The sequence below is a fragment of the Pleurodeles waltl genome, chromosome 4_1 (assembly GCF_031143425.1).
Source record: "Pleurodeles waltl isolate 20211129_DDA chromosome 4_1, aPleWal1.hap1.20221129, whole genome shotgun sequence".
Classification (NCBI taxonomy): Eukaryota; Metazoa; Chordata; class Amphibia; order Caudata; family Salamandridae; genus Pleurodeles; species Pleurodeles waltl.
The window spans coordinates 858,150,301-858,175,349 of record NC_090442.1 but is presented as its reverse complement, the minus strand read 5'-3'; the positions used below and the strand labels follow the sequence as shown (position 1 = coordinate 858,175,349).

Sequence of the window (25,049 nt, the reverse complement as noted above, 5' to 3'; positions counted from 1 at the left end):
CCTTTGCAAACCTCAAAATTTGGCTAAAAAAACACATGTTCCTCACATTTCTGTGGCAGAAAGTTCTGGAATCTGAGAGGAGCCACAAATTTCCTTCCACCCAGCGTTCCCCCACGTCTCCCGATAAAAATGATACCTCACTTGTGTGGGTAGGCCTAGCGCCCGCGACAGGATATACCCCAAAACACAACGTGGACACATCACAGAAAACAGAGCTGTTTTTAGCAAAGTGACTACCTGTAGATTTTGGCCTCTAGCTCAGCCGCCACCTAGGGAAACCTACCAAACCTGTGCATTTCTGAAAACTAGAGACCTAGGGGAATCCAAGGAGGGGTGACTTGCGGGGCTCGGACCAGGTTCTGTTACCCAGAATCCTTTGCAAACCTCAAAATTTCGCTAAAAAAACACATGTTCCTCACATTTCTGTGGCAGAAAGTTCTGGAATCTGAGAGGAGCCACAAATTTCCTTCCACCCAGCGTTCCCCCACGTCTCCCGATAAAAATGATACCTCACTTGTGTGGGTAGGCCTAGCGCCCGCGACAGGATATGCCCCAAAACACAACGTGGACACATCACAGAAAACAGAGCTGTTTTTAGCAAAGTGACTACCTGTAGATTTTGGCCTCTAGCTCAGCCGCCACCTAGGGAAACCTACCAAACCTATGCATTTCTGAAAACTAGAGACCTAGGGGAATCCAAGGAGGGGTGACTTGCGGGGCTCGGAACAGGTTCTGTTACCCAGAATCCTTTGCAAACCTCAAAATTTGGCTAAAAAAACACATGTTCCTCACATTTCTGTGGCAGAAAGTTCTGGAATCTGAGAGGAGCCACAAATTTCCTTCCACCCAGCGTTCCCCCACGTCTCCCGATAAAAATGATACCTCACTTGTGTGGGTAGGCCTAGCGCCCGCGACAGGATATGCCCCAAAACACAACGTGGACATATCACAGAAAACAGAGCTGTTTTTAGCAAAGTGACTACCTGTAGATTTTGGCCTCTAGCTCAGCCGCCACCTAGGGAAACCTACCAAACCTGTGCATTTCTGAAAACTAGAGACCTAGGGGAATCCAAGGAGGGGTGACTTGCGGGGCTCGGACCAGGTTCTGTTACCCAGAATCCTTTGCAAACCTCAAAATTTGGCTAAAAAAACACATGTTCCTCACATTTCTGTGGCAGAAAGTTCTGGAATCTGAGAGGAGCCACAAATTTCCTTCCACCCAGCGTTCCCCCACGTCTCCCGATAAAAATGATACCTCACTTGTGTGGGTAGGCCTAGCGCCCGCGACAGGATATGCCCCAAAACACAACGTGGACATATCACAGAAAACAGAGCTGTTTTTAGCAAAGTGACTACCTGTAGATTTTGGCCTCTAGCTCAGCCGCCACCTAGGGAAACCTACCAAACCTGTGCATTTCTGAAAACTAGAGACCTAGGGGAATCCAAGGAGGGGTGACTTGCGGGGCTCGGACCAGGTTCTGTTACCCAGAATCCTTTGCAAACCTCACAATTTGGCTAAAAAAACACATGTTCCTCACATTTCTGTGGCAGAAAGTTCTGGAATCTGAGAGGAGCCACAAATTTCCTTCCACCCAGCGTTCCCCCACGTCTCCCGATAAAAATGATACCTCACTTGTGTGGGTAGGCCTAGCGCCCGCGACAGGATATGCCCCAAAACACAACGTGGACATATCACAGAAAACAGAGCTGTTTTTCGCAAAGTGACTACCTGTAGATTTTGGCCTCTAGCTCAGCCGCCACCTAGGGAAACCTACCAAACCTGTGCATTTCTGAAAACTAGAGACCTAGGGGAATCCAAGGAGGGGTGACTTGCGGGGCTCGGACCAGGTTCTGTTACCCAGAATCCTTTGCAAACCTCAAAATTTGGCTAAAAAAACACATGTTCCACACATTTCTGTGGCAGAAAGTTCTGGAATCTGAGAGGAGCCACAAATTTCCTTCCACCCAGCGTTCCCCCACGTCTCCCGATAAAAATGATACCTCACTTGTGTGGGTAGGCCTAGCGCCCGCGACAGGATATGCCCCAAAACACAACGTGGACATATCACAGAAAACAGAGCTGTTTTTAGCAAAGTGACTACCTGTAGATTTTGGCCTCTAGCTCAGCCGCCACCTAGGGAAACCTACCAAACCTGTGCATTTCTGAAAACTAGAGACCTAGGGGAATCCAAGGAGGGGTGACTTGCGGGGCTCGGACCAGGTTCTGTTACCCAGAATCCTTTGCAAATCTCAAAATTTGGCTAAAAAAACACATGTTCCTCACATTTCTGTGGCAGAAAGTTCTGGAATCTGAGAGGAGCCACAAATTTCCTTCCACCCAGCGTTCCCCCACATCTCCCGATAAAAATGATACCTCACTTGTGTGGGTAGGCCTAGCGCCCGCGACAGGATATGCCCCAAAACACAACGTGGACATATCACAGAAAACGGAGCTGTTTTTCGCAAAGTGACTACCTGTAGATTTTGGCCTCTAGCTCAGCCGCCACCTAGGGAAACCTACCAAACCTGTGCATTTCTGAAAACTAGAGACCTAGGGGAATCCAAGGAGGGGTGACTTGCGGGGCTCGGACCAGGTTCTGTTACCGAGAATCCTTTGCAAACCTCAAAATTTGGCTAAAAAAACACATGTTCCTCACATTTCTGTGGCAGAAAGTTCTGGAATCTGAGAGGAGCCACAAATTTCCTTCCACCCAGCGTTCCCCCACGTCTCCCGATAAAAATGATACCTCACTTGTGTGGGTAGGACTAGCGCCCGCGACAGGATATGCCCCAAAACACAACGTGGACATATCACAGAAAACAGAGCTGTTTTTAGCAAAGTGACTACCTGTAGATTTTGGCCTCTAGCTCAGCCGCCACCTAGGGAAACCTACCAAACCTGTGCATTTCTGAAAACTAGAGACCTAGGGGAATCCAAGGAGGGGTGACTTGCGGGGCTCGGACCAGGTTCTGTTACCCAGAATCCTTTGCAAATCTCAAAATTTGGCTAAAAAAACACATGTTCCTCACATTTCTGTGGCAGAAAGTTCTGGAATCTGAGAGGAGCCACAAATTTCCTTCCACCCAGCGTTCCCCCACATCTCCCGATAAAAATGATACCTCACTTGTGTGGGTAGGCCTAGCGCCCGCGACAGGATATGCCCCAAAACACAACGTGGACATATCACAGAAAACAGAGCTGTTTTTCGCAAAGTGACTACCTGTAGATTTTGGCCTCTAGCTCAGCCGCCACCTAGGGAAACCTACCAAACCTGTGCATTTCTGAAAACTAGAGACCTAGGGGAATCCAAGGAGGGGTGACTTGCGGGGCTCGGACCAGGTTCTGTTACCCAGAATCCTTTGCAAACCTCAAAATTTGGCTAAAAAAACACATGTTCCTCACATTTCTGTGGCAGAAAGTTCTGGAATCTGAGAGGAGCCACAAATTTCCTTCCACCCAGCGTTCCCCCACGTCTCCCGATAAAAATGATACCTCACTTGTGTGGGTAGGCCTAGCGCCCGCGACAGGATATGCCCCAAAACACAACGTGGACATATCACAGAAAACAGAGCTGTTTTTAGCAAAGTGACTACCTGTAGATTTTGGCCTCTAGCTCAGCCGCCACCTAGGGAAACCTACCAAACCTGTGCATTTCTGAAAACTAGAGACCTAGGGGAATCCAAGGAGGGGTGACTTGCGGGGCTCGGACCAGGTTCTGTTACCCAGAATCCTTTGCAAACCTCAAAATTTGGCTAAAAAAACACATGTTCCTCACATTTCTGTGGCAGAAAGTTCTGGAATCTGAGAGGAGCCACAAATTTCCTTCCACCCAGCGTTCCCCCACGTCTCCCGATAAAAATGATACCTCACTTGTGTGGGTAGGCCTAGCGCCCGCGACAGGATATGCCCCAAAACACAACGTGGACATATCACAGAAAACAGAGCTGTTTTTAGCAAAGTGACTACCTGTAGATTTTGGCCTCTAGCTCAGCCGGCACCTAGGGAAACCTACCAAACCTGTACATTTCTGAAAACTAGAGACCTAGGGGAATCCAAGGAGGGGTGACTTGTGTGGCTCGGACCAGGTTCTGTTACCCAGAATCCTTTGCAAACCTCAAAATTTGGCTAAAAAAACACATGTCCCTCACATTTCTGTGGCAGAAAGTTCTGGAATCTGAGAGGAGCTACAAATTTCCTTCCACCCAGCGTTCCCCCAAGTCTCCCGATAAAAATGATACCTCACTTGCGTGGGTAGGCCTAGCGCCGGCGACAGGAAACACCCCAAAGCGCAACGTGGACACATCCTAAATTTTGGAAAAAAACAGAGGTGTTGTTTGCAAAGTGCCTACCTGTAGATTTTGGCCTCTAGCTCGGCTGGCACCTAGGGAAACCTACCAAACCTGTGCATTTCTGAAAACTAGAGACCTAGGGGAATCCAAGGAGGGGTGACTTGCGGGGCTCGGACCAGGTTCTGTTACCCAGAATCCTTTGCAAACCTCAAAATTTGGCTAAAAATACACATGTTACTCACATTTCTGTGGCAGAAAGTTCTGGAATCTGAGAGGAGCCACAAATTTCCTTCCACCCAGCGTTCCCCCAAGTCTCCCGATAAAAATGATACCTCACTTGCGTGGGTAGGCCTAGCGCCCACGAAAGGAAAGGGCCCAAAACACAACGTGGACACATCACATTTTTTTATAAAAAGCAGTGCCTACCTGTGGATTTTGGCCTGTAGCTCAGCCGACACCTGAGGAAACCTAGCAAACCAGTGCATTTTTGAAAACTAGAAACCCAGGGGAATCCAAGATGGGGTGACTTGCGGGGCTCTGACCAGGTTATGTTACCCAGAATCCTTTGCAAACATCAAAATTTGGCCCAAAAAACACTTTTTCCTCTCATTTCGGTGACAGAAAGTTCTGGAATCTGAGAGGAGCCACAAATTTCCTTCCACCCAGCGTTCCCCTAAGTCTCTCGATAAAAATGGTACATCACTTCTGTGGGTAGGCCTAGCGCCCACAAAAGGAAATGGCCCAAAACACAACGTGGACACAACATATTTTTTCACAGAAAACAGAGGTGTTTTTTGCAAGGTGCCTACCTGTGGTGTTTGGCCTGTAGCTCAGCCGGCCCCAGGGGGGGGGGGCAGAAATGCCCTAAAATAAATTTGCCCCCCCAACCCCCACCCTCCCCCGCCGGGAGCGACCCTTGCCTACGGGGTCGCTCCCCCTGCGTGACATTGCCACCAAAAAACAAATCCCCGGTGCCTAGTGGTTTCTGCCCCCTTGGGGGCAGGTTGACCTAAACTCAGACAATCTGCCCCCAAGGGGGGCAGAAATGGCCTAAATACAATTTGTCCCCCAGGGGAGCGACTTTTGCCTGATGGGTCGCTCCCCATCTCTAAAAAAAAAAAACAAAGAAAAATTCCCCTGGCGCCTAGAGGTTTCTGCCCCCCCCCCCCCCGGGGGCAGTTCGGCCTAATAATAGGCCGATCTGTCCCCCGGGGGGGCAGAAATGGCCTAAAATAAATTTGCCCCCCCAACCCCCACCACCCCCCCGGGAGCGACCCTTGCCTACGGGGTCGCTCCCCCTGCGTGACATTGGCGCCAAAAAACAAATCCCCGGTGCCTAGTGGTTTCTGCCCCCTTGGGGGCAGATTGACCTAAAATTGGCCAATCTGCCCCCAGGGGGGCAGAAATGGTCTAAATACAATTTGCCCCCCCAGGGGAGCGACCCTTGCCTGATGGGTCGCTCCCCATCTCTAAAAAAAGAAACAACAAAAAAAAAAACACACAAAAAAAAAATTTCCCTGGTGCCTAGAGTGTTCTGCCCCCCCGGGGGGCAGTTCGGCCTAATAATAGGCCGATCTGTCCCCCGGGGGGGCAGAAATGGCCTAAAATAAATTTGCCCCCCCAACACCCACCCCCCCCCCCCCCCCGGGAGCGACCCTTGCCTACGGGGTCGCTCCCCCTGCGTGACATTGGCGCCAAAAAACAAATCCCCGGTGCCTAGTGGTTTCTGCCCCCTTGGGGGCAGATTGACTTAAAATTGGCCAATCTGCCCCCAGGGGGGCAGAAATGGTCTAAATACAATTTGCCCCCCCCAGGGGAGCGACCCTTGCCTGATGGGTCGCTCCCCATCTCTAAAAAAAGAAACAACAAAAAAAAAACACAAAAAAAAATTGCCCTGGCGCCTAGAGTGTTCTGCCCCCCCCCCCGGGGGCAGTTCGGCCTAAAAATAGGCCGATCTGTCCCCCGGGGGGGCAGAAATGGCCTAAAATAAATTTGCCCCCCCAACCGGCACACCCCCCCCCCCCGGGAGCGACCCTTGCCTACGGGGTCGCTCCCCCTGCGTGACATTGGCGCCAAAAAACAAATCCCCGGTGCCTTGTGGTTTCTGCCCCCTTGGGGGCAGATTGACCTAAAATTGGCCAATCTGCCCCCAGGGGGGCAGAAATGGTCTAAATACAATTTGCCCCCCCAGGGGAGCGACCCTTGCCTGATGGGTCGCTCCCCATCTCTAAAAAAAGAAACAACAAAAAAAAAAAACACAAAAAAAAAATTGCCCTGGCGCCTAGAGTGTTCTGCCCCCCCCCCGGGGGCAGTTCGGCCTAATAATAGGCCGATCTGTCCCCCGGGGGGGCAGAAATGGCCTAAAATAAATTTGCCCCCCCACCCCCCCCCCCTGGGAGCGACCCGTGCCTACGGGGTCGCTCCCCCTGCGTGACATTGGCGCCAAAAAACAAATCCCCGGTGCCTAGTGGTTTCTGCCCCCTTGGGGGCAGATTGACCTAAAATCGGCCAATCTGCCCCCAGGGGGGCAGAAATGGTCTAAATACAATTTGCTCCCCAGGGGAGCGACCCTTGCCTGATGGGTCGCTCCCCATCTCTAAAAAAAAAAAAAAAGAACAAAAAAAAAAAACACAAAAAAAAAAATTGCCCTGGCGCCTAGAGGTTTCTTCCCCCCCTGGGGGCAGATCGGCCTAATAATAGGCCGATCTGCCCCCAGGGGGGGCAGAAAAGGCCTTCCGAAAAAATTGCCCCCCCTGGGAGCGACCCTTGCCAAAGGGGTCGCTTTGTTGCGTGACATTCGCGCGCAAAAACAAACTCCCTGGTGTCTAATGGTTTCTGCCCCCCTTGGGGGCAGATTGGCCTTATCAAAATAGGCCAATCTGCCCCCAAGGGGGGCAGAAATGGCCTAAATATATATTGCCCCGTAGGGGAGCGACCCTTGCCTAAGGGATCGCTCCCCACCTAAAAAAAAAGAATTCATCACCAAAAAAAAAAAAAAAAAAAAATGGTCCCTGGTGCCTAGAGGTTTCTGCCCCCCCTGGGGGCAGATCGGCCTAATAATAGGCCAATCTGCCCCCAGGGGGGGCAGAAAAGGCCTTCCTAAAAAAATGCCCCCCTGGGAGCGACCCTTGCCCAAGGGGTCGCTCCCTTTTGCCAATTTCAAGAAAGAAAAAAAAATACCTGGTGTCTAGTGGGGTTTCAAAAGCCGGATTGCAAGCAATCCAGCTTTTGAAACCTGTGAGAGACTTCAAAGGGAAGGAAATACATTTCCTTCCCTTTGAAGCCTCTCGGGGCCTCCCCCATGGGATTGAAAAAGAAATGCAAAAGCATTTCTTTTTCAATCCGCGATGGGGGAGACCCTGTGACTAATCAGCGCGCGCTCGCGCGCTGACGTCACAGGGGGGGTTGGGGGGGGTCGGGGGTGGGAGGGGAAGGGCTTCCCCTTCCATCCCTGACTTGGGGGGGTGGGGGGGAACCCCACAGAGGGAGCGAGAGCGCTCCCTCTGGGCTGTGTGCCGAGGACGTAGTGGTTACGTCCTCGGCACAGCAGCACTGTGCCGCAGGACGTAACCACTACGTCCGCGGCACAGAAGGGGTTAAAGGCCAAGCAGAAAGGGAGGGCCTTTAACAAAGGAGGGGGAATTTAATGCTGGTATAGCCCAGCTATGGAGTGCTATAAGTCTATTAGAACATTCTGCCACTAGAAGGTAGAATGTTCTAATAAATAAAACAAAGGCCTTACGGAGCCCGAGGGGATTTGTGAGGCCTTCTTTCACAGCAACAGCTGTGAATGACAACATTGGAATGATGGCGCTCCGGGCTTCTTTCAGCCTATCTATGCTTTATCGGCCTATATATGCCTGGAGCACACCCATTGTTTTCAGTGGAGCTCCCAACATTCTAATGTTCTAATACAGTTTAAGGTCCTGGCACATCTGTTAAAACTCCAGGATTCAGCTGCATCAGAAGTGGCAGGAGGAGACTGATCAATAGAGCACAACGCAGACCAAAGCACCCAAGAATTAATAACTATACGCACTAGTAAGGATTTCATGTGACTCTTACACTTTGTATCCCTTGACTTGTGTAACATTTCCTAAACATCGATTTACACAATTGTAAGATTCATTATCTCTCTATTTAATGTGTGTGATATAAAGTGCGCTGACATTCTACATTGGAATGAGTCGTGCTATGAAAGAAACTAAATAAATGTGAGAGTTGAGTGGGGGGTGTTATGGAAAGATGATGGTCACCATTGGAGGGTGGGAGTGAGAAAATCCATCAAGACAGAGGTCAGTGGCAGGGGAGGAGGGGTGCCAACAGAGATTATCGCAGGGCACCACCAACGCTAAAGTCGGCCCTGACAGCAACTTGCAGAGAAAAGAATCAAAAGTTGATGGTAACGTCTCACAGTTTATCTAGTCCCATTAACCTGTTCCAATCCCGACCTTCTCTTCTACCTCTTATGTCAAAAGTTGCCAAGTATGAAATGTAGGAACATCGAGTTGTACAGCTGTTCCCACCTTATTTGCTTCCTGAGATATTTGAATCCTGTCAGAATAAAGAAAGGAAGAAAAACGAGCAATCCACAATATATCTTGCTGCTTTTCAAAGGGAAAACATCCACTAACTCAACAAAAGCTACATTTACCAAATCATTTCTTTATTTACGTTGCCTGAAATATTAAGAGCATCAAAACGTTAATCACGAAAACAAAATTGATCTCAGAACTCACAATAAATAGCAGTTCACTTGTGCATGACAAGCGTTCAGACTCAGTCTTTCAAATAGCCGAACTTGTTAAGGCATGTATATCAGCGTAATTGATGGGTCTGAGAAAACTTGAAATATTCACCAAATACTGTCAGAGTTTTGGCTCAAAAATCATTTCTCTAAGTCTACGTTGAGCAGTCTTTCTTGGTGATCAGGTATAGAATAAACAAGTGGATTCATGTGCAGTCCGCAGATTCCCACCCCTAAGATTTCAGTCATTCTTTTAATTCCAGTAAAGGGCAAGATCAACCAAATAGCCCATCGTATTTAGCTACAAAGGAGTGAAAGTAATTTGTGTTGAACCTTAACAAATAAATGAAAGCAATTATTGTTCAAAGCATACGTTTTTTTAACATAGTAGATACGTTTATTCATTCAAATGGTGGGATTCGATCACCCTTGCGTTAACGCCTCTGAACAAAATGTAATACCTTATACTTATCAAAGGCAGTTTTAACAACGCTTTATCACCATCCACTGTCCATCTATTTTACAGACCGCCTTAATTTTCTGAGTGCCAGCATGGTGATGGCTATCTATCTTTTCAGCAAATTATGCTGTCATGAATCGAATATACCCGCAAATTTGATTTACAGCAAGATAAATGAACTTCATCCCAGTCATTTTTACTACTGTTTGGAACGGGCTCTTGCCTAATGAAGATGTTTTAAGGTGTCCCTTTACAAAATGTACATGAACTTGGAACCAATTTGGTTATGTACCTAATGTGTTTCTGTGTTGAGATGCTTCTCCCAGTGCTGAGCCTAATCGCCATCCTTTCAACATAATCAGTTGTTAATCAGCTATTTGTACCTGGTAGACTGGCCCATTTTTATTTGGAGGGGGGGGGGGAGACTCTGTTTTTTTGTTCACGTTTATCATGTAAACCAAAGCACAGTGTATTATCTACAGGCTACAGTATTAGTTACCTATTTCCAGATACGTTAAAAACATGACAACAGCAATCGTTTTCAGTGATTAAAGTTGAATTGTTGCACTACTGGAAGAGAGGTTATTTGATAACTAGCCCCACTATTGACCTCAAACATTTTGGTATTCCCAAACACATCCTCTTAATGTGTATATTATCTCTCCTGGTTTGGGGCAGTGATCCATATCTCTCCACCACTCTCTATGTACTAGATCCTCTTATTCAATCCAGAACAGAGGAATGTAACTTTTAGTGACCAGTAAACTTGTAGCTAGTGTGAGACACCCAGTGGTCCCTTCCAGTCACCTCTTATAACAAAGTGTGCTTTAGAATAGGGGTGGGAGTCGGGTGTTTGAATGCCTCACCCATTCTCCAAGTATTTTGTATTTACCTCCAGTAATTTATTACCCTCAGATTATGTGAAGACAGGTAACATCACAGGGAATTGGGATTATTCGCTTCATGGGGGTCATAATATATTAGGTGAAAATACTTAGACTGTAGTACCTTGAAGCCGGAGGATATTAACAGGCAGCGTTAGGCAGTTTTAGACCCAAGTCATATGTCATCCTCTATGGTGCCCGGTTCAGCTTCCCATTTTCTTTTCAAGTCCACCCGAATGTCAGGAGTATTGATGGTCAATAGTCTAAACCCCATTTGCTTCATGGTTATTTTTGTTTTCAGAGGTCTTAAATTCGAGAACTGATGCAAGATCTTAATTTTATACACATTCATAGGAACTTGAATCATCAAAGATCAACTGTCTGTTTCAGTCATCCACCAGGCCATAGAGGGGATACCCTTGTAAGTGTTGTGTGCCACTTAATGTTTTGAAGGCCTGCTGCCACCATTTCAGTAAGATTTTGGTCAGCTACCGTAATCTGTGTGGAATGGGGTGAACCATGGAGTAATCTTCCAGGGCAAGGACTCAAAGATGATTATGTTTTAAAGTGGTGGCTGGCCCATTTCGCTCACTATAGAGTCAGTCATTAAGAATTAGTAGATACGATGCTTAGAATCCAGTTTGCTATACGCATTCACCCATCGTAAGTTGCTTGCATGTATTTTGTAAAAGAAACTTAAAACTGAAGCCCACCTCAAAAGTATTTCAGTAATGTTGACTGTAATTCTGAAAATAAGTTAGTGGGTATTTTGTTTAGTATACGTAAGCCAGGGGAGTGTTATCATTGTGAGGCGTGCCCTCCTCCCCAAAATTGAAAGGGGCGAGGAGTGGCATTGTTTTTCCCATAAATGTGACAAATTTGTCTATATTTTTTTGTTTTAAAGAATTTATTTGGAATGCGGAAGCGGATTTAAAAACAGTCCCCGAGTCCTGGATTCCTGCCAAAGAAATTGCCCAAAGCAACGGTCAGCCACTGCCCGATGAAACTGGACATATTCCGGGTGAGGACTCATAAGAACCCTTTGTCTTATTTGTTTTTGCCAGATGTTAAATTGTAATGTGGATCTTGTTTGTAGCAAGATGGTTTCCAGATGAAAATTGCTGCTCATCTTAGCATTTCTAACTGTAGGGTTTGCAGCTGATAGCATTGTGTGTTCTTTAACTAAATGGAAACACTGCAGACTTTCATTATTGAACAATTTCAGACAGAGATGATTATTGTTGTTCAGATGTTTCTAACAGTCAGTGTTTTCTGTTGCATAAGAATATTTAACGTAGGCAAAGAAGACCTTGATTTGTTTATGATTCTCAAATGCATTCATTATTTATAGAATTGACTTGTCAATCTACTTCCTGGATGTCTAGCGCATTGGTTCTCGGCGGTGGGCCATGTTATTATGGCATGCAGATCACAGGGATGAGTTTCTTCTAGAACCTCTGATTTTGGTTAATGCTATTTTGGAATACTTTGTAATTAAGGATTTATTATATAATTTTACATGCTATTTTTCAAGGTTTTAATGATGGTTCATAGTCCACTTATAACAAAGCTTATGAACGAAAACCATAGAAATGCTTTGTGTGCTTGCCCATTTTAATTCATCTACTGCCTGTTTAATTACATTACAAAGATAATGCTTAAGCTTGTTCTGATAATTCGGTTTAACTGATGGTCAGTTATTTTTGTAAGGCTCCTCCACCCCTTCAAGTATACAGTTTTATGACTATATCTTGTCGTTCCTCGTAAGTATTCAACATTTAAGGAACATCTTTATAGCATCTTCTGAACATACCAAGAGTTCATTTTTAAAGATGTATTGTCAAAAATCTTTTCTAGTAATAAATCCTAACAAAAGAACTTATCATTTTAGGATTTAATATTAAAAAGCAATGTATTACTCCTTTCTTGGATATTAACTTACAGTCATGAAATAAAGGAAAACTGATATCATTCTGTTCTCTAGAAAGGCCCACTTTCAGCAGATTTGAATTGCTGGCTACAAAATTCATGGTGGCCCAACTGTAATTAGTCGAATTGGATAACTTACTGTAGACTAATGTTTTGGGTGAAATTAGGTAGCCCACTCTGGTTCCACTGCATATGTTCTCTTTGTTTTTCCTCTTTCACCTATTTCTTAAATGTAATCTTAAGATCTTAATTTTGGGTATTCCTCATTCTCCAGTATTGGGGTATCTTTCATAGATTCACATGCTTGAATCATTCCCCGTCGAAGTGGGAGTCCCACGGTACCTAGAAAGCAGTAGAAAAAAATCTCTCTTCTTTTTTTCTTTTCACTGTAGACAATGGCAGAAACACATTCACTTTCATAGCTTATTAGCCTCATTAGAAAGACCCAAAGTTCAGCCAATCAGGTGGGACCACCCCTTTAGAACCTTCAGCACAGAGGCTCAGTCTCTCAGATGTTATACTGCAAGTCATGTGTAAGGGAATCTCCCTAAGCTCTGCTCAGTTTACCTTCTTTTCAGGAGATATTGTCCAGATATTTCATTTCTAAATTTTCAGCTGTACTTTGTCATCATGTCCACAGCTATGAAAGGTTTATTTAGACCTTGCAGCACCTGTGGTAAGTTAAGGCTTCATTGTGAGGACCCTCAAAAGAACTGTATCTACTGTCTTCATCTAGAACATAAGGTGAAGGACTGCAAAATCTGTAGAACATTTCCCAGCAAGACTCTCACAGATAGAGAAGCCAGACTCCTTTGTTGGCTCCGTAAAACGTAAGTCCAGAGAGTCTCTGATGAGGAAAACAGTGATACTTCAGTGGCCTCAAAGAAGAGGAAGAGGTCTGTGGAGAGTTCTTCTCCAAAAGCCAGTAAGTCAGCCAAGAGGCTGCATGCTTTCAAGGAAAGAGCTGATGAATATCCCTCAACTTCAAGAGAACATGGTGGTAATGTTCGCTCTGAGCCGTCTACTCCAGCTACCACCTTAAAGAATATAAAGAAATCATGAAGCTCCCTGGCGCCATCGGCATCTAAAATCTCTACATCGTCGACAGCACCGTCGACAAGCGCATCGTCAACGGCAGGCTTCGCTTCATCTACGGCGACATTTACAGCTCCATCTTTGCTTATGATCATGACTTCATCACCCGTGTCTTCAACAACTATAACGTCGGTGAGTCTAAAGTATGGTCCTTCGGCTGCTCAAACGATAAAGATTTCAAAGAGACCGTTGGTGGAGAAAAAAGTGAGGTCTCTATCATCGAGGCACGCACTGCCAACATCAGCCTCTGCGGGTATGCTGCAAAGAGCATCGTCGAAGACTGTTCCACTGACGGCACGAAAATCTACTTTGCCATCCATGACGTTTTCACCGTCCACGAGATCGTCGACGACCACACCATCGACGACACCACCGTCGATGACCGCACTGTTGACGTGTCAAATTTCTGAGTCCACAACCAAAGAATCTAGAGAATCTTCTTTATTGCCTTTGAGAATTCTGGCAATAAGACGGAAGTCCAGTCAACAAACTCTTTTGCCCTGTCGTACGTCACCTAGTAAGGTATCGCCGGCAGCTCCACAACATCTGTTTGATGATGACGTGGAGGAAGACATATACTCGAACAATGGTCTGTTCCCGGTGGCACGTAGCCCTTCAGACTTGCGTATAAAATGTCAGGAGGAAGATCATGCAGGCCAGCGTAGGTCCAGGAATCCATCTTCCCCACTTACTGTGCCCCCGGATAGAGAAGGGTGGCGGTTAGATTCAATTGGAAAGACATTTTCAACAATGGCAGCCACCACACTCAGAGCAGCGAACTCCCTGGCAATCTTGGGAAGATACCACTGTCAGATGTGGTCAGACATATCCCAGTTTATCTACCTCCTGCCTGAGGATAGTAGAGTGGAAGCGTGTAAGATATTACAGGAAGGTCGCTGCTGTACTGAGACGTCAGGGGTGGCTAAAAGCTACATATTTTCGCCCAGAAGTGCAACTGAGTATTCTAGATATGCCTTACGATGGAGAGCTATTATTTGGCAAGCACATTGATGATGCCCTGCAGTCGATAAAGGCAGACACTGAAACAGCTAGATCCCTGGGTATGCTACAATTTAAAAAGGCAGCCCTTTTGAGGAGCAATAAGAAGAGGGCTTTATTCTTACAGAGGCGGCTCACATCAGTATCAACAGCATCCGTCCTACCAAGGCCAATTACGTTCCACCATTGGTCAACAGCAGTTGCATGCTTATCGGCAACCATCATCTGCACACTTCCAGCAAACCACAAGAGGAAAATCCTCTTACCAGGCCAAGGACGCGGCGAGAAAACACTGACCTCCATCAGTTGCCTGCACCCAACCCCTATTCCAGCACTCTGATAGGGGGCAGAACTTCCAACTTCTTTCACCAATGGTCCCAGATTACATCAGACAGATGGGTCCTCAATATTGTCAGCAAGGAACACACACTAGAGTTCCATCAACCTCCTCCGTAAGTGCCACCAGGAGGACCCCCACCTACCCATCTAAAAGAAATCCTAGTAAAGATTGCCATCTTGATAGACAAGGGGCAATAGAGATCGTACCGAAGAATCAGAGGGGAACAGGCTTCTACTCTCGCTTCTTCCTCATACAGAAGAAGACAGGGGACTGGTGACCTATTTTAGTACTTCGCTCTGTGAACAAATTCTTGAAAAGAAAATCATTTTGTATGATCACCCTTCAAGATGTGCTACGCTTAATCAACCAAGGAGATTTCATGGTGTCCTTGGATCTCCAGGACGCATACTTCCACATCCCTATTCATCCCGGTCACAGGAAATTCTTACAGCTCAAGGTTGCAGGCACCCATTATCAGTTCACAGTGTTACCTTTTGGCCTCAGATCGGCCCCACGAGTTTTCACCTAGGTCCTAGCACCAGTTGCAGCCTACCTCAGGCAGTTGGGAATCCAGTTGTTCCCATACTTAGACGACTGGCTAATAAAGGCACAAACCGCTTCCAAAGCGGCTAAGGACACAGACATGCTTATCCTTCTTCAAGGCGTTGGGTTTAACAGTCAACTACCCAAAGTCTCACCAAGACCAGTCGAACAACATCATCTTTCTAGGGGCTGTTTTGGACACAGAGCGAGGAAGAGCTTTTGCTTCTCAAGACTGATGGAAAAAACATCAAAATCTAGCGAACCGCCTCAGCAGAAGGTGGTCCACTTCTGTCCGGACTTACAAATCTTTTCTGGGGATGCTCTCTTCGTGCATTCCGTTGATAGCAAACTGTCGCCTCCACATGAGAACACTTCAACAACAATTGGACATTCAGTGGAAACAAATAAACTGATCTTTCAACGATATTGTCCAAATAACCTTAGCAGCGAGACAAGCCTTAAAGTGGTGGAAAAACACCCCTCTATTTTCGGAGGGTCTCTCCTTCCTGAAAGACAAACCAGTACACATTCTAACAACGGATGCGTCTTTAGAGGGATGTGGCGCACACTTACAGGACCTATCAGTGAGAGGAAGATGGTCCACTCAGGAATAAGCTCTCCACATCAACATATTGGAATTAAAGGCAGTTTTCCTGGCGCTCAAGGCCTTCCTCACCAAGATCGGAGGTTCCTCGGTGTTGATAAGAACCAACAATACCAGAGTCGTGCATTACCTCAGCAAGCAGGGGGGTACAAGATCACAGGCGCTGTCTCTTCAGGCACAGGAACTGTGGCTTTGAGTTCTCCGTCATCATATAACAATCAGAGCAGAACATCTCCCAGGAGTTTCCAACACTTTGGCAGATGCGCTAAGCAGAACTCGAGTGACTTGTCACGAATAGAAGCTCAACCAGGCAATTCTCAACTGCCTCTTTCGTCGTTGGGGCAAACCCAGTCTAGATATGTTTGCAACAAGGGAGAACAAAAAATGCCAACACTTCGCAAGCTGGCAACTGCAGAGAGGGTCAAAGGGTAATGCATTTTTGATCAAATGGTCAGGGATCTATGCCTACGTTTTTCCCCCGCTCCCACTCATCCCGAGACGTCTTCAGAAGATGAAGAGAGAACCGTGCCGACTTCTGTTGATCTGTCCCAGGTGGCCGCAGCAGTTTTGGTTCACTGAGCTGCCACTCCTCTCGGAACAGCCTCACAGGCAACTGAGACCAACACCAGACTTGCTAACGATGAATCAGGGGCAGGTCTGTCATCCTAACCATACTTTACTTCGATTATCGGCCTGGCTCCTAAATTCTATGAGTTGGACGGTTTAGATTTCCCTTCAGACCGTCGAGAGGTGCTCGCCTGTCCCAGAGCCCAGTCGACGAATAAGACGTACAGACTTAAGTTGAAGAGATTCTGCATATGGTGCAAAACCTTCAATCCTTTAAAGTCTTATCCAGAGCAGATTCTTCCTTATCTTTTACACTTAGCGAAATCAGGTCTCTCCCATTCGTCTATCAAAGTTTATCTAGCAGCCATCTCTCGTTTCCGCCGTACGGCAGTTTTACCATCTTTTGGTCATCCAGGATAATAAAGCAATTTCTAAAAGGTTTGTTAGGATGTTTCCTCAGATTCAGCACCTTCCTCCTTCCTGGCATCTGAATATTGTGCTGTCCCAGTGGATGAGGCATCCATTTGAGCCTATTCACAAAGCCGACCTGAAATATATCTCTTGGAAGACGGCGCTCCTTCTGGCCCTTACTTCCGCAAAGACGGTTAGTGACATTCAAGCATTCACAGTCTCACCACCTTTTCTACAATTTAAATCAAATATGGTCATTCTGAGGGCTAACCCAAAATTAATTCCTAAAGTTCCTTTGAACTTTTTTTTTAATTAGCCAGTGGGTTTAAAGACTTTCTTCCCGAACCCTCGAACCGAGAGCGCGAGCATTATATTGCCTAGACCTTAAGAGGTGTCTGAAATTCTACATACAGAGGACTAGCAACTTTTGAAAGGCTGATCATTTGTTTATTAGCTATCGCCAACTCACTAAGGGGTATGCTGTTTCCAAGCAAACCATAGCACTGTGGATCTCCTCTGCCATACAATTCTGTCACCAGCTAGTGGGAAGACCACTAATAACCAACATCAAGACGCACTCCACTAGAGCAGTATCTAAGTCAGCAGCTCTCTTCACAGGAGTGCCTCTAAACCAGATTTGCAGAGCAGCAACGTGGACTCGCAGCCACACCTTTACTCAACACTACTGCCTGGATGCTGCTGACAGGATGGATGCAGCGGTAGGACATGCAGTTTTGCGTAATTTATTTGCATAAGGTAAGCCAATAATCTTCTTTACCCGCCATCCTCGAATGCTGATATTTCCAGACTAATATTTATCTTATATATAAAGTATATATTTGTATATAGATATTGATAAGTATATCTAACTATAGCTGTATGTATGTATACATATATATTTATATAAAGATATGTAATGAATGATGTTTCTTATAGATATAGATGTTAAAATCTTCTTGTACTGCTGACTATTCTGATTCAAGCATGTGAATCTATGAAAGATACCCCAATACTGGAGAAGAAGATAAGTTACTTACCTATAACTGTGGTTCTCCAGTATTGGTATCTTTTATAGATTCACATGCGACCCTCCCTCCTCCCCATGGAGGCTCACCTCTTTTGTATCTCTTGAATTCACTAGTGCTGGAAAATCTGAGAGGCTAAGCCTCTGTGCTGAGGGTTCTAAAGGGGTGGTATCACCTGATTGGCTGAACTTTGGGCCTTTCTAATGAGGCTAATAAGCTATGAAAGTGAATGTTTTTTTGCCATTGACTACAATGAAAAAAAAAAGGAAAAAGAAGAGATTTTTCTACTTCTTTCTAGGTACCTTGGGACTCCCACTTCGACGGGTAATGATTCAAGCATGTGAATCCATTAAAGATACCAATACTGGAGAACCACAGTTACAGGTAAGTAACTTATCTTCTTAATCGTGGGTTTGTATTTCAACATATTGTTTGAAATGTTTTGTCTTCACGTCTAATTCGTTTTTTATAAGGACAGTGGAACTGTTTGGCTTTTGCCTTCACTTTACACACATTCAAGTGTTTTCTAGCATGATTAGTTTCTGACAGCCCCACAGAGGAGGAGACTTCATCAGGCAGGATAAGAAAACACTGTAGTTCAGGTTACTTGGTCCAAATCATACTGACGGTGTACATGCTTTCAACTAAATCCTTCTTTTAGTGATTGAGCCAGGTTTAGGTATCAGTAGCTCAGTAAACTGGTTTTGATTGTGATCAGTGCGGCTACACCCAACTTAAAGTCAATAAAATAGGAATAGGGTGCAAGGTTTCAAAGATAAGACTGATATCGGAACCTGTTTTTAGTGAGCCCTCTCCCAATCAAAATTGATGAAAACTAAAGAAGACAAAAGAGGGCGTGTCAGTTTAAAATTGATTGTGAACTGGTGTGAGTCATTTCAGTTTTGCCTGTCTCGTTCTTTGTACCATAGTTTGCCTTCAGCTTTTCATTTCCTCTTTTTTGGAATCTGTTACCCTTTCAAACCTGAATGAGGTATTCCGTCCTTCATAATACCACTGTATCACTGGTTACAAATTCTTTAGTGCTCCTGTAGGTGAAATCTCCAGTCACTCAATTTTGACAAGTGGGAGGCTTATCAATTAAGAGATGAATGAACTTTGGATCCGCCTCACCTGTCTTCAAGCTTTTTGATGCCTGTTAGGTCTTAGGCACTGCAGAAATCTATTTCTGAACTTTTGCTGCACCTTTACCTGCTGAATGAAAGCCTTGTTTCTGAGGGAGCCATTCCGTGTTTATATGGTTCTTCCTACTCTCTCCAGCCCTTCTCCCCCTCCTATCAACAATTAACTGTATCCCTTGCCTATGACCTTGTGCAGCAGCAGTCAGTGTTTCTGTGTCATTTAAGTATCTGTCAGAGGGTGAGTACTCAGCCATTCTTTCCTGCAGTCCCTTGCCCGTGGATTTAAATGTTCTGACTGGGTGAAGATAGAGGGAATCCTAGAAACTGTAATGACGCAGCTGAGGTGCATTAACCTTTGCATGCAAAGCCATATCAAGTGCACCATGTGTGCAGTCACCTGCAGCTTGACATAATTACAGTCTGAACACAATTGTGTGTTCCTAAAATAAGATGGAGTGTCACTAAGTAGTATCAACCAGGGTGCAATTGTCTAAATCTTTGTATCTGCAACATTATCTGGTAATAAAAACAAAAAAGAATAAATAGGATAGTCCCAAAAGGAGGGAGACGGGTCACAGCCCGGTCACAGCCATTAAACAGTGGTCTACAGTAGTAACATTGCTGTTTTAATTATGAATAAGGAATCTCAGCCTGCAGTGACAAAATACTCAACATCGGGTGAATATGTGAGAAATACCAACGCTGTAGAGGCAGTAACACGTTAGAACCTTATAACTTTGCAAACAAATCTTTAAGTAGGCAGGCATCTGTGGAAAACAGGCTATTTACTTTTGGTTCAAAAGACCCAGTAGTGTCACACTATTAAGAGGACCTAGATTTTGAAGTATACTGTATTACAAACTGTTACAGCACTGGGCGCCCCTGTGTGACAGTGAATACTATTCTATTTGATATTTGCTGAACAGTTGCCCTTCTCATGGGAAGTAGTAACGCTATTGGTCTATTGCTTAGAATGGGCATGTGTTTTTTTAGCATACACTTAGCTGTTACTGTACCAATATGCCAAACGCCTGTGCTGCATTTGTACAAACACTAACTACTAATTAGAAAACATTCTTCTTGTTCAGGTTGGGTGCCCGTCGAGAAAGGAAGCAAGCAATATTGTTGGCACTCTTCAGTGATAAACTATGAAGCTGGAGTGGCTCTTGTGCTGAAACCACAAGATGAGGATCCAGACACTTTGGAAATTAGTCTTATAAAATTATGTGATCTGTTAGAGCAAACTCTAGAACTTATTGGTACCAACATTAATGCTAATCCATATGGTAAGTCTTTAACCTTCAATGTGCATTTGTAGTGGTGCTTTGAATGTGCATTACTCTGAAGAAAGAGCTGTTGTTCAGGGAATTGCATTTACATTAGATACTAAATAATCATAGCCTGTTTGTAATTGATTTATGCATCCAGTTAAGTCAATTCATTGAGCTGATTTCATGTTCCAAGTAATTTGTATAGTGTGTATGACTCCTAAGGTTACATAAAAGCTCTGTATATGTTTGTTGAAGTTTTAGCATTCTTTCAAGGCCATTAATTCTGTACATGGAAATTGTTCTTCAGCTGGGAGATTGCCACACACCTTGGTTTTACAAATATCGAGTTATTTGAGGCTTTTTCTCAATTTAAAGAGGAAAACATATTTTGTGCCTATAATTGATCCATAATCAACGTGCTTTGATACTTTTTCTGCTAGTTGGCAATAGTTTTTCAGTATTTAAAAATCAACTGCGTGTGTGGAGTGTTGATTTCAGAATGGATCTGTATGATTCTCTGTGATTCTCTTTATACACATTTGTTTTTGCACACCATCACATGAAAGGCATCAGTCATTAGGGAACATAATTTTTTGTACACTTCAATCTCAAGCTAAAAACAAATTGCGAATCAGTTATATTGTTGACAAGAATGATGGATCTGAGAATCATGTTGTTTTCTGGGACAGCCCAAATACATGTGAAAAAATCTGCTGACCTGCTGTCCCCTGTTCCCAATCAAGTAGGATCGGTATGCGCCCACACACAGGACTGAAAAACGAAAATTAACATTATAACTTAAAAAAAAAAAGACTCCATATGCATGTTACTGAAGAATATTCCCAGTTTCTGGGTTATCCTCCTGTCAAGGAGAATTTTTGGCTATGCTTATCCGGTGCATTTCGTTATGAATGGTACGATTTCTTCTTCCATTGTTCTCTCACCCTGCCTCTTGCCTCTCCACATAAGTTGTTTTTTATTTCTATTGTTTAACCCCTTGGCTGCTGGGCCTTTTCCACCCCCAGTGCTGAACTCTTTTTTTGGCTATTTGGGGTAGATCGCGCTTAGGCTTTCATAACTTTTTGTCCACATAAGCTATCCACGCCAAATTTGCGTCCTTTTTTCCAACATCCCAGGGATTGCTAAGGTACCCAGAGTTTGTGGGCTCCCCTGGAGGAGACCAAGAAACTAGCCAAAATACAGCTAAAATGTTGATTTTTCAGAAAAATGGAAGCAAAAGGCTGCATAAAATTAGCATGTTTTTTTCCCCTGAAAATGACATCAACAAAGGATTTGCGGTGCTAAAATCACCATCTTCACAAAATTCTGAACTCAGAAAGGGGTCATTTGTGTAGGTCCTACAAGGTTTTCCTACAGAAAATAACAGCTGAAATAAAACAATATTGAAATTGAGGTGAAAAAAACACACAGAAAGCGACAGACAGATATGGAAATTGATGGTTTTATGGTTCTCAGTTCAAGCTACACAAGAATGTTCTCTGTGAGAGAAATAACACATGAGCGAGAGAAAGAAACATGAGGTACAGCCTTGTATTTTTAAATGTAATCGGTCCGTTTGTAAGATAGACAGTCCTTTCTATATACCTAAACACATTTTGTGGATATTAAAAATGCATTCTTTTCTACCTCATCCACATATTAGCATAGTGGCATTTCAGCATGTGCTAAGCTGCACTAAAATAGACCATGTTAGGATAAGTCATAGTAAAGTCGATAAACAAGATATATAAACAGCCATTTTTCTCCATGTTTTACTCTCTAACTTTTCCCTGCGATGTCATATTTTCAAAAGTAATATACCGTTAAGTCTGCTGGACTTTTCTGGCTGCGGGGATATATATATATATATATATATATATATAGGGCTTGTAGGTTCATCAGGAACCCTAGGTACCCAGAGCCAATAAAGGAGCTGCACCTTGCAATGGGTTCTCATTGTATACCGGGTTTTCATTGTATACAGTTACAGCAATGTATTTGATGAAATATAAAAAATGAAATATAGGTATCAAGGAAACCTTTGTATTTCCAAAACGGGCACAAGATAAGGTTTTGAGAAGCAGTGGTTATTTGCACATCTCTGAATTCTGGGGTGCCCATACTAGCATGTGAGTTACAGGGCATTTAAAAAACAGACGTTGTTTTTACACACTGTCTTACATTTGGAAGGAAAAAATGTAGAGGAAGAAAAGGGGTAATAACACTTGTTCTGCTATTCTGTGTCCCCCCAAGTCTTCAGATAAAAATGGGCCCAGTGCCCGCGACAGGAAACGCAACATGGACACATCACATTTTCCCAAAGAAAACTGACGTGTTTTTTGGAAAGTGACTAGCTGTGGATTTTGGCCTCTCATTCAGCCCGCACCTAGGGAAACCTACCAAACCTGTGCATGTTTGAAAATAAGATACCTGGGGGAATCCAGGATGGAGTGACTTGTGGGGCTCTCACCAGGTTCTGTTCCCCAGAACCCTTTGCAAACATCAAAATTGGCAAAAAACAATTTTTCCCACAGATTTCTGTGCTGCAAAGTTCTGGAATCTGAGAGGAGCCACAAATTTCCTTCCACCCAGCATTCCCCCAAGTCTCCCAACAAAAATGATACCTCACTTGTATGGGTTGACCTAGTGCCCGCAACAGGAAATGCCCCAAAACACAACAAGGACACTTCACATTTTCCCAAAGAAAACTAACCTGTATTTGGCAAAGTGCCTAGCTGTGGTCTTTGGCCTCTAGCTCAGCTGGCACCTAGGGAGACCTAGCAAACCTATACATTATTGAAAACTAGATATCTAGGGGAATTCAGAATGGGGTGACTTGTGGGGCTCTCACCAGGTTCTGTTATCCAGAATCCTTTGCAAACCTCAAAATGTGGCCAAAAAAACAGTGTTCGATGGCATGTGTAGCTGCAGATACACATGTTGTGCATAGCCCGCCATTTGGTGTTGGGTCGGAGTGTTACAAGTTGTTTTTCTTCAAAGAAGTCTTTCGAGTCACGAGACCGAGGGACTCCTCCTCCTTTGCTTCCATTGCGCATGGGCGTCGACTCCATCTTAGATTGTTTTCTTTCCGCCATCGGGTTCGGACATGTTCCTTTTCGCTCTGGGTTTCGGGACGGAAAGATAGTCAAAACTTCGGAAAACTACGTCGGTATTGTTGCGTTCGGGATCAGGTTAGATAGCATCGACACCGAATCGGGAAGAGCTCCAAAAGCCCTTCGGGGTAATTTCGATCCCACGTCGGGGCCTGGTCGGCCCGACCGCGTGTAACGTCGACACTGATGGAACGGACCCCGTTCCGATTCTGTCCTAAATGCCACAATAAATACCCATATACAGACCAACACTTGGTCTGTAACTTGTGCCTGTCGCCCGAGCACAAGGAAGAAACTTGTGAGGCCTGTCGTGCGTTTCAGTACCAAAAAACGCTCCGTGACCGGCGAGCCAGAAGATTACAGATGGCGTCCACGCCGTCAGGACACCGAGAGTTCGAGGAACAAGGAGAAGAAGAGGAAGCCTTCTCCATCCATGAATCGGACTCGGAGGAATTCGACGTCGAACAAACTGTGAGTAAGACGTCGAAACAAGCACAACACAAGAAAACAGACAAGGCCCAGGGGACGCCACTGCCAACAGGCCATGGCTCGACCCATAAAGTAGGTGACCGTCCATCGGCACTGAAAAAGGCCGAACTGGTGCCGAGATCGTCCGACTCTGGTCGAGACGCAGGCACGCAGCAATCTCGGGACCGAGAAAGTGCTGCCGAAAAAGATCGACGCCGAGACAGCGGAACCGAAGCTGCTCGACGCAGAGACAGTGGCACCGAGGAAGATCGACGCCGAGAAAGCTCGATGCCGAAAAAAAGAAAATTCGCCTCGGAGCCGAAAACAAGCAGAGACAGTTTCGGTGCCAAAACGACCAGCAACCGAACCAACTGCCAGCTCATATACAGAGGAACAATCACTGTCCTCTCAAATGCGCAGACACAGATTTGAAGAAGAGTTACAGACCACTGATGTAGACCACACACAAAAGCGGATCTTCATACAAAGTGGGACAGGGAAGATTAGTACTCTTCCCCCAATCAGGAGAAAAAGGAGACTTGAGTTTCAACAAGAACTAACACCACAAACAAAAGTGGTGAAAAAGGTAACTCCGCCACCCTCTCCTCCACCTGTAACTCATATATCACCGGCACAGACTCCGTCACACTCACCGGCCCACACCACCATGAGCCAAGATGACCAGGACGCTTGGGACCTATACGACGCCCCGGTATCAGATAATAGTCCTGAATCGTACCCTACCAAGCCCTCACCACCCGAGGACAGCACAGCGTATGCACAGGTGGTAGCTAGGGCAGCAGAGTTCCATAACGTGTCATTACACTCAGAACCTGTCGAGGATGACTTCCTTTTCAACACCCTCTCCTCCACCCATAGCACCTACCAGAGCCTGCCTATGCTTCCAGGAATGTTGAGGCACGCAAAGCAGATCTTCAACGAGCCGGTCAAAAGTAGGGCAATAACTCCAAGGGTGGAGAAAAAATATAAAGCACCGCCCACAGACCCTGCTTTCATCACATCGCAACTGCCACCAGATTCGGTTGTAGTAGGGGCAGCTCGCAAGAGAGCAAACTCGCACACATCAGGCGAGGCGCCACCTCCGGATAAAGAAAGCTGCAAGTTCGACGCAGCTGGGAAAAGGGTCGCAGTACAAGCTGCAAA

The 25,049-nt window shown here is 45.2% G+C and overlaps 1 protein-coding gene across 2 annotated transcripts in view; it reads left to right on the top strand.

Moving 5' to 3' along the window:
* Positions 1–25,049, top strand: part of RLIG1 (RNA 5'-phosphate and 3'-OH ligase 1) — a 204,438-nt gene that overhangs the window by 65,902 nt on the left and 113,487 nt on the right. For both annotated transcript variants that reach the window (XM_069229620.1, XM_069229619.1), the window contains exons 4-5: positions 11,286–11,402; positions 20,122–20,319. In XM_069229620.1, the coding sequence (XP_069085721.1) occupies positions 11,286–11,402; positions 20,122–20,319 (315 nt within the window). The remainder of the gene's footprint in view (positions 1–11,285; positions 11,403–20,121; positions 20,320–25,049) is intronic.